General features: G+C 31.7%; 1 protein-coding gene and 1 long non-coding RNA gene across 7 annotated transcripts in view; one reads left to right on the top strand and one right to left on the bottom strand.

Annotated features, from left to right (window-relative positions):
* LOC126828409 (uncharacterized) overlaps positions 1 to 17,788 on the top strand; it is a 138,384-nt gene that overhangs the window by 11,174 nt on the left and 109,422 nt on the right. The window lies entirely within an intron of this gene.
* LOC126828358 (leucine-rich repeat neuronal protein 3) overlaps positions 534 to 17,788 on the bottom strand; it is a 60,502-nt gene continuing 43,247 nt past the window's right edge. For 2 of the 6 annotated variants that reach the window (XM_050558100.2, XM_050558103.2), the window contains exon 2: positions 534 to 3,805. In XM_050558100.2, the coding sequence (XP_050414057.1) occupies positions 1,564 to 3,660 (2,097 nt within the window). In that variant the 5' untranslated portion in view covers positions 3,661 to 3,805 and the 3' untranslated portion in view covers positions 534 to 1,563. Of the gene's footprint in view, positions 3,806 to 8,816; positions 8,933 to 10,589; positions 10,727 to 10,792; positions 10,909 to 12,740; positions 12,818 to 17,788 lie in introns of those variants that run through there. The other 4 variants (XM_050558104.2, XM_050558105.2, XM_050558102.2 and 1 more) reach the window with 4 other exon arrangements.

Below are 17,788 nucleotides of genomic sequence, written 5' to 3' on the forward strand. Positions count from 1 at the left end.
AGGTATTTTCCCCAACCAATTCTTAGAACATAGTACATAGTTCTTCGTCGCTTCGTCAAATTAATTACACAATAGGGGGTAGTTAACGTTTTAAAAATGTCACGCTTAACGGGTTAAAGATAATAACATTTTAATCTTCCTAATGATCGGCCAATGCTCCAAGTCTTACTTAAATTCCCCCACACCCAAAGAAAACCAAAATGTAGTATTATGCGAACCCTAAAAGCAGATAAAGAATAGAGATATTGCAAGTTTATAAAGAATTATCAACTAATCATGATTTTTTAAACAATGATTGTTGATCCAAAAACTTTTCCATTGTAGTGAAGACAAAAACAGCTCTGAAGAACAGAACTGAATGTGGAATAGGTTGATTATCACTAATGTGACTCTGATATCAGCTATGAATTTCATTGTCCGAATACAGAAAATTCAATTATTTGTTTTACTTTGCTATCTTTTTAAACGAACCTGTTCTCCCCACTCCCACTCCCCCCACCCCACCCCAGTCTTGTAGAAATAAACGATTGTTATAACATTTCAGTCTTTATTTCCCTTTGATATCTACAGTATTGATTAGAGATTTATTTTATATGGATTTTTATAATTAATACATCAATCAGATGGGGTTTTCCATTATTTTCCTGTAATTTGTAGATAATGAAAAGGGTAATAAATCATACAAAAGTATTTATTGACAGCGTTAACAATAACTGGAATATACATAATAATGAAACATTAAAAATCATTTTATACATAATTTTGAATTATTGAACTAGATAAAATATAACCTTATAATCAAAGATATAATTTTATATAATGAATGAAATAAATGGTGACAAAAGTAAAATTATTTCCGATATTTCAGAATGTCCAGTACTTTAAAAATTAAGGGCAATCCATCTTGGTTTTTTCACAGAATATGTAATTATCAATTCATATTCCAGTAATATTAATTTTCAAATTAGTTTAATGGTAGTACTAGATGTAGCACTATTATTTATAATAATAATGGATCTGTGCTACTAGTTTCAATACAAACCATGTTGGAAACACAGCTAATCATACCATAAGGTGAAAAGTAGAAATATGTTTTCAGTAAAATAAAAAAGAGCTGACAATCATAAATGATTATTTACATTATATTTTATATGATATGTATTTCATCAATGATAGAGATGCAGTGATAGAACAAATTTGTTTGTAAAATATTGTCATGTACATATATATATTTATATCTTGCTGAAGCATGATAAATATTGAATGATCTAGCATGATTTCCCATTGCCTTCATATTAACATAGTGGTGTTAATTAAAGCTTTCATCCAAATAAATATTGGTTTAAAGAAAGATGCATATTAAAATTAATGGAACTGGCCATATACATGTAGGATGCATTTAGCACATTAATTATAAATTACTTGCTCACATTCTTTTGTATTCAGTATTTAGAGGATTTTTTAGATTTGTAATTTTTATTATGATTTTATCGGTTCAGTTCAAATTTTTGATCATTGTAAATGAATAAATGTGCATGAAAAATAATTACATAAAGAGACGAATTAGATTTGGGAATTAGGAAGCAAGGCTGTCCTAGAAGAACATAATGGTGTACTTGGTGGTTGGTACAAGTTTTCCAATGGAATAGGTGACATATGATCATGTTTTTTGCCTTCAGGATCAATGTAGCCTTTCTTTGTGTGGAACTTTTTCCATAAATACCCAATCAAAATAAATGTTAACACTGAACCTATGAAACTGGTTATACCCACAATGATATGGGTATTGGTAATTCTTGTAATGCCAAGTTTAATAGCTGTCTTTTGATTGGTTGTAATGTTTTGACAGTGCACCAGATATTGGTCTAGATATGTTAAACACACTTCATAAGTTGTCATAGGTTTTAAACCAGTAATTGTATATCTGTGTAACAGTTTATGCAGATGAATTTTTTGGGGTTGATTTGTTGATGTTTTGGTATGATAATTGAGTTGAAAATCTGCCAAATTTAATCGTGGAATTGTTCCTTTCCATGCCACAGTTATATAGTCACTAAATATTCCTATGGGTACAATTTTTAAATCTTTGTTTGCTACATTAACAGCAGTAGAACTGATGTCGAATCCCAGAACATTTGAAGCCTTACAGGCGTATGTACCACTATCACTTTGCAATACACCTTTCAGTGTTATTAAGGTTGTTTCTTTGATTATGATACGCTGATCATGAGCAGATGTGTTCAGTTGACCGTTAGGTAATAACCACACTAAATCTGGACTAGGTACCCCTAAAGCTTCGCATTCCAGTGACAGTGTTTGTCCTATAGATAAATTATAGTAATCTTGAAAGAGGGGAAGGGTGGTGGGAGGACACACTGGTGACAGGGAGGGAAGGGGTACCTGTCTGAGTGGAACATTAATGTTTGTATCGGGAGAATCACACACTAGTTTATCAGAATCTGTAAATATAGTAGATTTGTTATGAATTTCACCACTGACTAACTGTTTTTTGATCCAATATATATTACAATCACAATGCAATGGATTATGATATAAATGTAGTTCTTTGATGTTCGGAAGCGAGATCTGTATATGTGGAGATATACCCATCAGCCCGTTATTATGCAAATAAAGTCTTTCTAAATGTGGCACATTGTAAAACGCTGTTGGATTTATATACAAGAATGCTGGGTTGTCATGAAGTTTTAACGAAACTAGTTTAGATAAATTGTAAAATGCTTTTGATTCTGTTACACGAAGTAAATGCATGTAACTTAATGACAACACACTTATATTCAAATCGGATATGTCTTTAGTTTTTAACCGTCTGATAGGATTAGAGTCCAAAATTAATGTTTCAAAATATCGAAGCTTCTGAAAACAATCCACTGGGAAAGATGTCAATTTGTTTTTGGAAAGATCTAAGACTTTGAGACTATTAAGTCCAGCGAATGTGTCACTGTTTATTGTTTTTATTATATTGTTGGATAAATCGAGATGAACAACTTGTGACAACATGTCAAAACCATTAGCTTCTAATCGACTTATCAGATTATGGGAAAGGTACACTTCATACAATAAACTCATGGATAGGAACCAAGATCTGTCGAGATTGGTTAATTGATTATGATCCAGATACAACCTTGCTAGATGATTCAGGCCACCAAAGGCATGAAGTTCCACATGCTGAAGAATGTTATGGGATAGATCAAGGGATTGAAGATTTTTTAATCCACTGAAACTACCATGTTTTAGTTCTCTTATGGCATTGTCAGATAAGCGTAATATATGTAGATTAGGAAGGTATTCAAACAACCAATGATTATCTATGTATTGTATGACATTGTGTGACAGGTCAAGTAGTTGTAAATTTGGCAGCGGTCCCAAATGGGATAAATTATGGAAATTGTTGTTGGTTAGTAATAGAGCATTTGTATTGCTCGGCAATCTAGACGGTACATCTACATATCCCACTCCACTACAATTTACAATGTATACTTGATTTTCCAGCAAATATATCAGATGTCTACCACAATCACATTTCTCTGGACATGTTCCTGGTTTTGGATCATGATTTGAAGAAACTTCCAGACAGTACGACGTCACCACTATACACACAATGATTGTCAATAAATTGTTGCCTTCCGACTTAATTAACATTTTCTATTCATTTCATTCCCACCACTGACTTATTGTGTTGTTGATCATAGTTGTTGTCAGTAACATATTCTCTAGAGACATTCTCGATTTTTCTTATAATATTGAATTATATACAGGCATAGCTACCATTTTTTTCTATCAGTATCTGAAATATAGAAATGAAGAGATCATATATATATTAAATTAAGAGACAGATCGATATAGAGAGAAAGAAAACTACCAGTTGTTTTTTATAATTAAGATTGACATAATCTTTTCTGTTAGGTAGGTATTTATGTCGTCACTCCAGCCTGAGCTGTTTTATGTATTTCAAACAAAATTATGTTTGTATGTTCTCTCAAAGTTGCAAATATAGACTTTACCGAAAAACTCCCACCTAACGCCAGTGGTGTCACAGTGACCGAATGCGTACATTAGACATGTTTATTCCTTAATTAACATCATTAACGTTTCACTGATTCCTTAATCCCCTAATAAAATAAAACAGCCTTGATGTGTCATTTTAGCGATGTATGCATAACTTGCAAACTACAATATTGTGAAAGATAAATCTCTAATAGGAATATCAGTCCGTTCATTATTTACAAAAATATGTGAAAATTTATTGATAGGCCTTTTTTAAATCCGATTGAGTCCACGTCAGGAAGACCCCTAGGTGCAAGCGAATTGTTGAAATAAAATTGAACCATCTGTTAGTCCCATAGTTTGTATCGAGTGAACATTAAACCTCCTTTCTCTCTTTCTCTCTCTCTCTCTAGTCTTGTTCCCTGTGTCCTTTTGATCACAAAAAGTCAAGTAAGCCAACAATACACCTAATAAGCTTCTGATTAATATTGCAATATTGATGTGAGATTGTTATTACACAAGCTTCTTATCCCACAGTCTGTCATTGAGTCAACTGGCAGGGTTTCGATTCCCAGGTTGTACGTGACAAGGGGTAGGGTCGCCTGTCCACGTGGGTTTTCTCCAGGTCCTCCGGTTTCCTCCCACTGCTAAAGGCCCCTACGTGCAAGCGAATTATTGAAATAAAATTGATTTGTCAACATCCACGCTCACAGCTGTTTCCAGAACATTTAACGGATGGCACATGATAGATAGATATATTAGTAATTGCAACAGGTTTCTCTCATGATTAGATAAATCACCACATAGCAAACATGCAAATTTATTTTTCTTTGTAGGCAGACACATGTTAGACAACTAGTTGTATTTTTGCTGTACATAATGAATATATCAAAGTTTCTCAATGTTACCTTTCCTTTTTATACGCCCACATTTTCATGTGGACGTATATTGCCGTCGCCTCCGTCCGTCCGTCCACAATTGTTTGTGAACAGTCTACAGGTCACAATTTTTATCCGATTTCAATGAAACTTGAAATATAGGTTTATTACCATAAGATCTCGGTTCCTTTCGATTTTGGCATGTATCGCACTGTAACTTCATGGATTATGGCCCCTGATTGTACGAAAAATCACGTTTTTAGCTTGTGAACACTGTAGAGGTCACAATTTTTATCCGATTTGGTTTAAACTTGAAATGTATGATTATAACCCAAAGATCTCGGTTCCTTTCGATATTCGCGCATATCGGAACGTAACTTCCTGAATTATGGCCCCTGATTGTACAGAAAATCAAGTTTTTAGCTTGTGGACCTATAGAGGTCATAATTTTTATCCGATTTAAAAAAACATATTATTAAATCACCATTACATCCTAAGGACAACTGAGTTCCAATTTCGTGAAAATCTGCCCAAAACTGACAGACAAAATGGCCGCCGTTCGTTCTCAAATAGCGTAAAAATATGGTATATCAAGGTTGTGGACCCTATAGAGGTCACAATTTTTATCCAATTTTGTTGAAACTTGAAATGTAAGTGTATAACCCACAGATCTCGGTTCCTTTCGTTATTCGCGCATATTGGACCGTAATTTCCTGAAATATGGCCCCTGATTGTACGAACAATTTTTTATCCGATTTAAAAATTTGTATTATTATATCACCGTTACACCCTAAGGACGACTGCATTCGAATTTCGTGAAAATCGGCTTAAAACTGACCGACAAAATGGCCGCCGTTCGTTCTCAAATGGCGTAAAAATATTGTATATCAAGGTTGTAGACCCTATAGAGATCACAATTTTTATCCGATTTTGTTGAAATTTGAAATGTAAATTTATAACCCAAAGATCTCGGTTCCTTTCAATATTCGCGCATATTGGAACGTAACTTCCTGAATTATCGGCCCTGATTGTACGAAAAATCGCATTTTTAGCTTGTGGACCATATAGAGGTCATAATTTTTATCCGATTTAAAAAACCGTATTATTATGTCAATGTTAAACCCTAAGGACACCTGTGTTCGAATTTCGTGAAAATCGGCCCAAAACTAACAGACAAAATGGCTGCCTTTCGTTCTCATATAGTTTAAAAATATGGTATATCAAGGTTGTGGACCCTATAGAGGTCACAATTTTAATCCTATTTTGATGAAACTTGAAATGTAAGTTTATAACCCAAAGATCTTGGTTTGTTTCGATATTCGCGCATATCGGAATGTAACTTCCTGAATTATGGCCCCAGATTGGACGAAAAATCGCGTTTTTAGCTTGTGGATAGAGGTCATAATTTTTATCCGATTTAAAAAAATGTATTATTATATCACCGTTACACCCTAAGGAGGACTGAGTTTGAATATCGTGAAAATCGGCTCCCCTTCTTTCTCAAATAGCGTAAAAATATGGTATATCAAGGTTGTGGACCCTATAGAGGTCACAATTTTTATCCGATTTTGTTGAAACTTAAAATGTAAGTTTATAACCCAAAGATCTCAGTTCCTTTCAATATTCGCGTATATATTTCGAATTGTAATTTCCTGAATTATGGCCCTTGATTGCAGGAAAAATCACTTTCTTTTTAGCTTGTTCTCTATCCATCTCTCGAAAATGTGGGCGTATCCTGCCTGGCAGCCGCTGGTTCATTTGATTTAAAGATGCATTATGTAAGATATGGATAATGAGCTGGCCATTCTTTTTACAATAATTAAAAAATAGGTACTGAAAAATGAATATATTGAAAATTTTAGTCAAATTACTTTATTATCAGCGAAGTTATCAGTGTTTGAGAATGTAGTGTAGATTATTTATTATCATAGCAACAGTACTTGACAATCAAGACGAAGTCTAGATTATCCATTTTTATATGCCCACATTTTCATGTGGACGTATTATGCCGTCGCCCCTGTCTGTCTGTGTGTCCGTTCACATTTTGTTTGTGTTTGTGGACACTTTACGGGTCACAATTTTCATCCGATTTTGATGAAACTTGAAATATAGGTTTATATCCCAAAGATCTTGTTTCCTTTCGACATTGACATGTATCAGACTATAACTTCATTCATTGAGGCCCCTGAATGTACGAAGAATCACATTTTTTGCTTATGAAATCCCAAAGATCTTGGTTCCTCTAGATATTGACACATGTCGGACCGTAATATCCTGGATTATGGCCCCTGATTGAACGCAAAATTGTTTTTTTAGCAAGTTCTCTGTCCATCTCTTGCAAAATGTGGGCGTATCTTGAATTGCAACCGCTTGTTAAATTATTCAATGACAATAGCTTTTCAATCCATTTAAATCTCGGCCATCTGATGGTCCAGAGAGTTGATTATAGGCTTATCATGTGAATAAATGTCTAAATAATAGTTTATATAACATTTGAAGCCAAAATAAAGACCTGCAATAGCAAGATGTGTCTCTTACATAATGCATCTTTAAGTAACATTTTAATGACCTGGACCCTGTTTCTCAAATTCTTAGCTAAAGATAAAATCCGAATTTTAGTAGATACATCAGTTTTGATTGGCTAAGCACTAAAATCAATCTAATATTATCCAATCAAATTACTAAAAAGTGGATTTTATCTTAGTTAAAAGTTTGTGAAACAGGCCCCTGAAATCTTATGTCCAAGTAAGTTCACAGTGAACCCAACATACATATTATCCCCCTTGTTGTGCACAACTCTATGGTTTCTAACAATCTCATTTATAGAAATATTTGAGAATATGCTGATTTATAAATAAAGATTCATTTGATATACATTCTTATTATAATCCCAGGATCAGGACTTAGTTTCCATTATCCATATGGCACAAGGCACATAAGAATACAGTGAGAACAGTAATTCTTTGATATGCTGATTAGTCATATAGTATTCAATTCTAATGCCACTTTTGACAAAAATATATTCAAAATGTTAAAAAATATTAATACAGAGTGCATGTTTTTAAACATATTATTCCTGTTTTTAGAACCGAAACTGACGACTTGCTGCAAATAATAGCTACATATCATATAAACAATATTTGTTATTTTTGGTACTAGGGATATGGCTTTAGCATAGAATGGAAACACAAATACAATTCATTATAAATACACACAAATATTTGAAAAATCTTTGATTATATTGAATTTAAAAAACTGAAAAAAAATTATGTTGTCACCTTCCTATATAAATAGAATTATGGTTGTAGTTGTTGTCAAAAAAAAGTTTGCAATGATTAGGGTCTTGTAATACCGAAAATGTTTATTTATTTTTGCTAATTCATATCATTCTGTGCAATGTGTGTCTCCTAAACGTATTATGTATAAAACACATAAACAATTACACAAGACAAACTTGCAGACAGGACATTATACCCAAGTAATATTTTGATCTCTACTCTACTGCAAATTTACTGAAAGGAAGTGCGAAATAAAATGGTGATTTTTGATTTACTAGGAGTTTAAACAGGCTCCTGAAAATGACTATTCTCTCTTATTATAAGGTCAGCATATATGGTGTGCCAATTAAATTAGTACAGATTAGTAGAGTATGTTGGGGTTTTTTTCAATAGTATTAATTTTAGTATTAACATATTACTTGTCCATGTTTATATGTAGAAGATTTAGAAAACAATAATTAGGAATGTATGCAAGATAAGAGAACATGCATCATGCAATAAACACAGAGTGATATGAATAATATGAATAGAAAATATAAACTCCAGGTTCAAATGTCACACATGGCTCCAGAATACACAATGATAACTTGCAATGCTATGTATACTATTTTGCTGAATGTAGTTACTTGCCAAAATGAAAGAAATTTGTACCCACATCCTTTGTCTAGACTCCTTACTTCCACACAACCTTTGCAAAAATATGCATTTAAGTTTCTCAATTGCGAATTACATCAGCGTAAACGACACAGGTTTGTTTACGCACTAAACAAGAGTTGAAAATATCACAACTGTTAGTTTGTATAGAAATTCCATACAGCACACGATAACTTGGTCTCTTTTCACATTTGTATGTGCCATCACTGGCTTTAACTTTATATACAGTCAATATTCTTGATTTTTAAATCGATATTCCTGTGTCATTAACATTATCACTTAAATTATATTTGTATATGTTGTGTGGATAAATCTTGTTTTTCGTGGGATTTTTTTATTATAACATTAAAATTAGAACATGTTTCTGAATAAAGCAACGAATACTAATACATTTTCTCAAATATTGGTCATTGTGAGACAATAAAAGTTTAAGATTTAACATGTTAAAAGTGACATGACCTGACATGTAACCTATCAACTAGAAAGATATCAATATATACTTTCAAATCTTTCTTATTTATAAATGATTTCTGTTATTCCCATCACAAGATAATGTTAGCATAAACAAACATTATAGTTTGTGTTAATTATCAACAATTAACTGCTAAAATGACTTTTGTAATATTTTAACTTAAAAACCATAATGTGTTCTTTAGAAAATAATTTAGACGGTTATAACAAAATATGTTGAATGTGTACTGGAATAATTAGTAATTTTTTCTGTCAAACTATTTAAAATGAAAAATATAAAAATTATAAATATAATATCAGCACATCCTGTCAACCTGAGCAATGATTGGAACTAATACAAATTCATTTTCCTGTAAATAATCAATGTGTGCATAACTCACATTATTTTAATTATAATATTTATTCTCCTGTAAACCCTCTTATTTATATGTACAAAAAAAGTAGGTTAGAAATACTGAAAATCAATACTCTTATTTCTAAATTATAAATACTATTGAATAATTTCAACCGAATGCAACTCTTAATTTACGTGTAATAGAACTATATTCTACAATAAACACAGCAAATATTACATAGTAGAAGTCAACAGTGCGAAAATTCTATCCTATCAATATTTTATTATCTCTTACACACATAGTAGAGAATCGCAGAGCATGACAATGGCTACATTCAGATTAAGACACGCACCAAATCCAGCAGGAATTGACTTTGTGGTTTTACAAGTTTGCCTTTACAAGAATTTCATCACAATTTCTGATAAATCAATTCCGTACTATTGACCATTCAGATTAAGAAAAGTATTAAGGGGTTTGCCTGAAACTATTTTCCTCTAGTGTGTTTGTCTATTAGACTTGTCTTTCTCTGATAAATTTAATTGTCTAGCAAATTTTTAGAGTTCTGTGGATTGACCTTGTATATTAATTTTTCATGCACTATTATTTTTAATGGTCAATTATTACTCATTGCTGAAATTTAATGATTTTGTTAAGCATTTTAGTAGATATTTTGCCATGTTATTTTAGTCCAATGAGTTTATTAGATCTGAGTATCAATGTTTTTATATCACAGGTATATTAAATGTTAAAACTATGTTGTTTCTGAAATCCCGAAATGGCACTGAATAATCACTAATTTGTAAATATTTGAATTATGTGAATTGTACCAAGAACATTTGAAAATTGTACTGGCAGGTACAGTTATTGATTTGCTGTTCCAGGTATACAAAAAATATACTTAATTCAATTTAAATTGAATCTCAGAATATATCTACATACTTAGAGGAAATGATGTATGATAATCATACCTTTAAGTAAATGATTATGAAGAACTCAAGAGTTTCCTCAGAAGGTTTCAACTATACATTAAATTCCACATACTCCATACATGCACAATGTCTTTTGAGTTAATTTTAATGAAATGTTTCCTATGTTAAGAGAGGTTACATGCTCAATTAATCATTGCAAATCACAGTATCTTCACAGAAATGTTAGTACCTATTCCACTCACATGTAGGTTTAACTTATATTGGCTTTTCTATAACTTCAATATGAATTTCCGGGATAGTAAGCCTCCTCTCTTGCTTATCTGTAATTTAGTCTCATGTGTTGTAATATGGCAGTGATAGAGTAGACTAACTCCTCTACGTTTTTACAATTACTGCGTATATTGATCCCGCGCTGCCTGCCTCTGGTGATGAATAGCTTAGAGTCGTGGTAAATGGTTAGTTTTATATGTCAAGTTATCTCTTACCTTAGTGATCAACACTACTACTAGTATTAAAATACAACTCATCTTTTTTAATATGTTCAAATTGTCATCAAAATATGCATGACATTGGTTTTGTTCTTCAGTTTGGCAATAAGGACTAACGTAACTCCCAGATTTCATAGAGCATCAAAATGCAAAGAAATAGCTCCATTAATTATTTGTCAGAAAGTTTCATCTCAAAATATGTGGAAATTATCACTGAATTAGGAATTTCACAGTTCAATTGTATGAGTGACTGTTATTTGACACAGCTTCCAATGGTTGCACATGACTAAGATAGTCTTTCATGAGACTTAACCAGTTTTATTTTCTCAAATATATCTGATACAGCTCCTTTAAGATTGCTTGATGACTGGATACTGGCAATTGACCGATTCCATTGATATTCATTATTTGTCATATATAATTAACATTTGGGTTTAAACATTGCAAATTAACTTTCTACTGTGACAACTAAAAACTTGTTGATAAATGGAAATTTATATGTTTCAATCCACAAGAGTACAGAAATGTCATGGGTCATGACTTTGTACTAAGCTAGTATTAGTAATAGAAGAATTCTGTCGGGATATATATAATAGGATTACATTGCTATTGGGCATAAATGATGTTAGATATTTGGAAATATTGGTTATGATTTTGGTTCATTCATATTCTTGTTTTAATATCCTGGTGTCTCTTCCAATTGAATTTTTTTTTTATATAAGAGGCTTATCATAGCGCTAGAAGTACTTCCAGCATGGACTGTGTTAACAAGGGGATTTCCTTTGATGTTGTTGACTTGAATTATTATTTAAATATGGTTGATTTTTATTTACAAGAGATACTTGCACAGAAAAGATGCTCATTTTTATTTGCTAAAAAATTGTCCAAATGAAAAATAATTCCTCCGATCTGAGCAAGTAAGTTTGTAACAAACCACATAAAATAACTACCACTGGACCATACTTTTCTTTTCTTTGATATCCATATTTATGAAGATAGTTTTCTTATAAATCTGGACTATTAAGTAAAAAAGACCAAGAGTTTAAAAATAGACCCTGTAAAAAGGCTCTAGTTGCTTGGTAAAAAAAAAATCAATTTTACACCATTTTTGTTTCTGTTCAGGAATGACTATATTAAGTTGATCATTGATCACCAGTAGACCTCAGAATGCACAATAGACAATGATGTCCACTTGATGATCTCAGTAGAACTAATGGTAATTTATCATTAAACAATGACAACTGAGGTCATTAGCTAAGGTGCTAGAAAACTCTGAAATTCAGGAATATTCTAGTCTCCAATTTATGTGTAGCAGACAGCCTCAGAACAATGCTTGAATTGATGAGGAAATGAAATGACTTTTCTATTGATTTCTAGTTTAATAAGTTTCATTTTCAGTCTAGCCCGAGTCACTTCTTGTTCCTGTAAACCAACTCTGACAATGGTGATTCACCAAACAAACTTTTTTATTTGGACATGGTTTATATTATTTAATGGCATCTAAATGTTTTAGTTTTACATAGATTTTAAAGCTTATAGGTTAGTTTGCTTTATTAACACAGACTGTGAAATTGCTTTTGGTCACAACTCTTGTAGAAGATGGAAAGATTTTCATTTGTGAGAAATGGGATTGCTCAGCATGTAATGAAAAACAAAATGAATTGAATTAAATCTATCAATAATGCCAAGCAATTTATGTTACCTTCTACAGACGCTTCAGCTCCTTCAAAGCAGCAGAAGATTCAAACTTCAGGAGTTTTAGCAGACCTGAAAATAGGCTTGTAAAAGTCTTTCTATTCTATAAACGTTTATATGATTATATACTTGATACTGTGTGTTATTCAATTGAAAAGACAAAGAAAAAACACTTACCTCTTTAATTCATGTAGCAGAAATCCACATCTTAAAGAGTTCACTAATGAAATGTTTTAAGTGTCTGGGGTTTTTTTGTTTGGTTTTTTTTATAAGCAATATTTTTATTCAGATTTGCATCCGAATAGGGATTTGGAAATAGGCATAGCCTATATTAAACCCCTGTCCCTGTTTGTTTGTATTATGATATATTTTTTGTGTCTATTTTTTACCTGCGTCAGACATAATTTTTGCTAGATAATATCACTCTCAGATGGATTATCATGATGGAGAATAGATACTCAGCATATGGTAAAATAATCACTGATACCTTGGCCACTAGTTAGTGGCACATTACAAACCATAGAAATTACTTTACCAAAAAACACTTCTAGCTTCCATCACCTTTATTAATTAACAAGTAATTTATTTCTCACTTTAACCATACTACTTACTTCATTGGTTTAATTATTACCAACAAATCTACACCTCCATATTTGCAATTTAATTGATCTCTAATTTATTTTACTATTTTGACATCGTAAAGTTTAATGCCATGTATATAACTATTTTTGGAGATATACGATAAATAGTTAAATTTTGTGATAAAAATTACAATACAGAATAGAAAATTAGGACTTAAAAGAAGTGCATGAAATTCTGGCAAGCTTTAAGATATGGTTGAGGTTGCTATTTTAAGAAGTGGGTTCTTTTATGAAGAAATTTTATTTAATACTCCCAGTAGTGCAAAAGTATTCTTGGAAAAGTCATTCCATGGAATAACCTGTTATAAAGAATGGTTATTTTAGTGAGAATGTCCTTATAAATGTTGAATATTAGTCTGAATTGACCAGAACTTGAGAACATTACTCTGTTAAAGAAGGTATCCCAGATATATTTCAGTTCATAAATTTGGTTAATTTTGTGTGGAAGGTTTTTGGTGCCCTTTATTCTAGACTCAAGCAAACTGTCCAAAGCTCTTTGAACCATTTATACAGAAGCATCAACATCCAGTTGTCAGTTGAAACTGTTGATAAGCTTCTTTATTCACAGTAACATTGTACCTGGATAAACTTCTCTATTAACTTAAAAGTGTACACTGTGCACAGTAACAACTTTTTGCTATAGTTTTGTTTCACTGTCATTTTATGGGGAGTAATAGAATTATTCAGATTATACCACTAAAACTACATAGCATTAACCTGAATAACCGATGGCAATGAAAGTGCAACTATCTTATACTGCAAGATAGTTGCACTTGTCATTGCAATTTGTGAAAGAGCAAATGACTTGCTCTAAACATTAAAAGAGTTAAAGATACATTATGATGGGAGATTTTAATAGAGAGTTGGCCATTCTTGCTATAACAGTTCAAAAATAGATGATGAAAGAAGAATATATTAAAAATTTCAGTCAAATTACTTTATTCTGAACAAAGTTATCACCATTGTAATTTTTGACTAGAAATAGGAGTCAACTCTCTCTTCACCGTCTCCGAGAATGGCCGATCGTTTAATTGACAGGCATTAACTCCACCTACATAATCTCGATTATCAAGTTACATTTTCAATGGCTGTGGTACCGTTTGAGACGGGGTTGCAATTCAATTCGCATCACATTTATTTTTACTACAAATTAAAAATAAGACTTTTAATAGATAAGAAGCGAAAGTTTGAAAGGAATGGACCAAATCAACGAGGCATAATTATAGCCGACTTCTTGTTAGTCTGCGTGTACTCTTGTACTGTAACTGGTAGGCCTACGTAACTACCGAATCAGACAAATAGGAAACAGTGATCCAATGGGGCTGCAATTCAACTGGGGTGTTTATCAATTTCCATAATTTTTCTGTAAATGCAACTGACAAAAGGGTGTATAATACTGACATCCAAACTTTCATTTTATTTAACCACAACTAAACATAATATCAAGGCTGTATATATCGAACTTTCAATCAAATTGACTGACATGCGGCCTCACTCAACAGCGGCCTCGCTTCGTACACTCTATCATTTAGCCTTGATCTAAAATTTCTGGGAGAGTGACGTCAACGTAACGGTTAATCGCCGCTTACGTCGCCATTTAAAAATTTAATCAACCAATGAAATCCTGTTTAAATCCAAGCCGAATCCAAGCCATCCGTGGGTCTACAGGGTTGATTTTGTGCTTGTTGTGTAAATAAAGATCTGATTTATAATTTCTGAAGCCTAAATAAAGACTTGCAATAATCAGATTTAGCTCTTGCATAATGTTTGTTTAAGTTACCCCAGTAAAATGTTTTTGGATCTGAATTAAATGTTCTATTCCTTTTTTAGTATTTGCTTATTCAGACTTAGAGAAAAACATTCTTTTACACGACCTTATAAAAGAATGGAACTTTCACTTAGGTCATTAGTCATTGTTACTGTTAATTTATTAATTGAGATTACTTGAAAATATTTCTGTATGATATTCTGAATCTGAACTCACCCCAGTCTGTTTTGGAAAACTGTCAGATGTTTAATACCAAGACTACATCTATTTCTATTATTACTTGTTGATGAACAGTTGTCCGTCTACAGTAAAATTCTCTAATAGCATTAACTAGATTCATTACTTTATCTATATATATATATACCTACTGTAACTCTATACTTACCTGTTGATTATAAACATATTTATTTTCAAATAATTAATTGAGAAAATAATTCAGACAAACTCAAATTAAACTTTTGTTATATGTAACCATTATACCACAAACCTAATATCTCAGACATACTTACTTAATAAAAACTTTTCAATATATAATCTCAAATAGATATGGATAGGTTTAGTATTTCTGTCTAGCAGCTTTTATTTCACTCAAACTTTAATAACTAGTATTGCAATAAAAACCTGTGATGTCAATATAATCTCTTCTGTATAATTTCTGTCTGAGAACCATGAAGTTTTTTTCCCTAGTGATATGAATAACATTGTTTAATTAAACTATTGTTCATACTAGAATTGCTTTAGTTAAATTTAAAGGGTTGTGAATTTGACATGTAGAATAGAACAATAACAGTGAATTACTTATAATTTCACACAAATACAGTTGTTTACAATATCTATTTATGAATAAAGATGAATTGATGAATATTTTAATTTTGATGTGCATGCTACATACAATATGAACTACATGTACAGAGTGAATGAATATTTTTTAAGTATGTAAAATGTCTTTCATAGTCAAGTTTGTGACAGATTAGAGAATCATGAGATATCATTGAGTTATGTTAACAGTGAAAAATAGTTTGGCAAATAATCCATTTTCTGACTGTGAACAAAGGTTTTGAGAAATTATAAGATTATTACTGAAAAATAATTCAATGTGAACACAAGCATGATTACACTTTGCTACCGGGAGATGCTATGAAATTTCTTTCTCACTGTAGCTTCCATACACCAATGAAATGGTCGAGCCAATTCCAACAAATTTTCATATATCCCCAAAGCATAACGGCATAAAGAAATCTGTAGCATACAACATTATATTATTTATCAAAACTTCTTTGGCAGTGTGAACACAAATTATGAGATGTCGATAAATAAAGTCTAAGAAAAGAAGAAAAATAAAACAGTCCACAATTATTTTTTTTTGTTTTACCTTAGTTCATACTATTTCTAGAATTTTGATACATGTAACTTTTAAAGAAAGTAGATTTAATCCCATTAGAATGTTGACTTTAACAATTGGAAATGTTTTTCCTTCTTGGAGTTAAGTTATTTGAAACTACAAGAGAAGAAGTTAAGTATTATTTTTCTGTTATGCATATCTTAAACATGAAGCCAAAGATAATATGAAGTAAAAGATGTTCTGTATTGACATGGCTGATCACAATATAATTATCTATAAAGAACTGTAGAATAATAACTCCAGAACTAAATGGAGTAATACTTTCTTGCAAGTTATGAAGAGCTTGTATACATGGGTTCCATATTGGGCGTACTTGTATATGCCGTTCATCACTGAGGGCTATGGTAAATGACTGAAACTAAATCTGACCCATCGGTCATTATGCACATCGGCAAAATAACATATTTTCAAAACTCAATTTTCAAACATTGCTACTATCGACCTCCACCAGAATATAGAAGCCACGTACTTAATCTCACGATTGTGTTATAGAGTTGTATACATAGTTGTCAACAGAGGATTATACGTGTTGGTAATTAATGATGAATGTCTAGTGGTAGAACAATAAAAGTTAATTGTTATGTGGGAATCTTATCAATGATGAGAAGCGGTCCATTGTTAGTCATTCTCTATTTGAGTACCCATGTATTATCCACATGTCATAAGAATTTTCCAGAACAAAGCTGCTATACCTCTATTACGGTCACACAAGGTGTAAACAAGATTATTATGATATTCAAAAAAAAGGGCAATCAGATATGAAGCACTGCTCTTTGAATCCAACCAACTATCCTATTAAATAAAAATAGCATATAAATTATGAAAATCCTCAACGTGTTGGAAGAAAAATGCATTAGAAAATGTATACAGCGCTATTATGGGAATTATGCCGTGGGAATTATATAAATAAAAGCCAGAGATGAGTTAAGTTGCATACTGAAAAATAAGAAAATTATGTATTCCAGTGCTATTTTATAATAATATTGATAATTCATGTCTCGTACAAATGTAGTGTATATGTTTAATCTTATTATGCACATCTAGAAAATGTATACAGCGCTATTATGGAATTATGCCGTGGGAATTATATGAATAAAAGCCAGAGATGAGTTAACTTGCATACTGAAAAATAAGAAAATTATGTATTCCAGTGCTTTTTTATAATAATATTGATAATTCACGTCTCGTACAAATGTAGTGTATATGTTTAATCTTATTATGCACGTCTAGGCGGCGCTGATTTC

The sequence above is a fragment of the Patella vulgata genome, chromosome 7 (assembly GCF_932274485.2).
Source record: "Patella vulgata chromosome 7, xgPatVulg1.2, whole genome shotgun sequence".
In the NCBI taxonomy this organism is placed as follows: Eukaryota; Metazoa; Mollusca; class Gastropoda; family Patellidae; genus Patella; species Patella vulgata.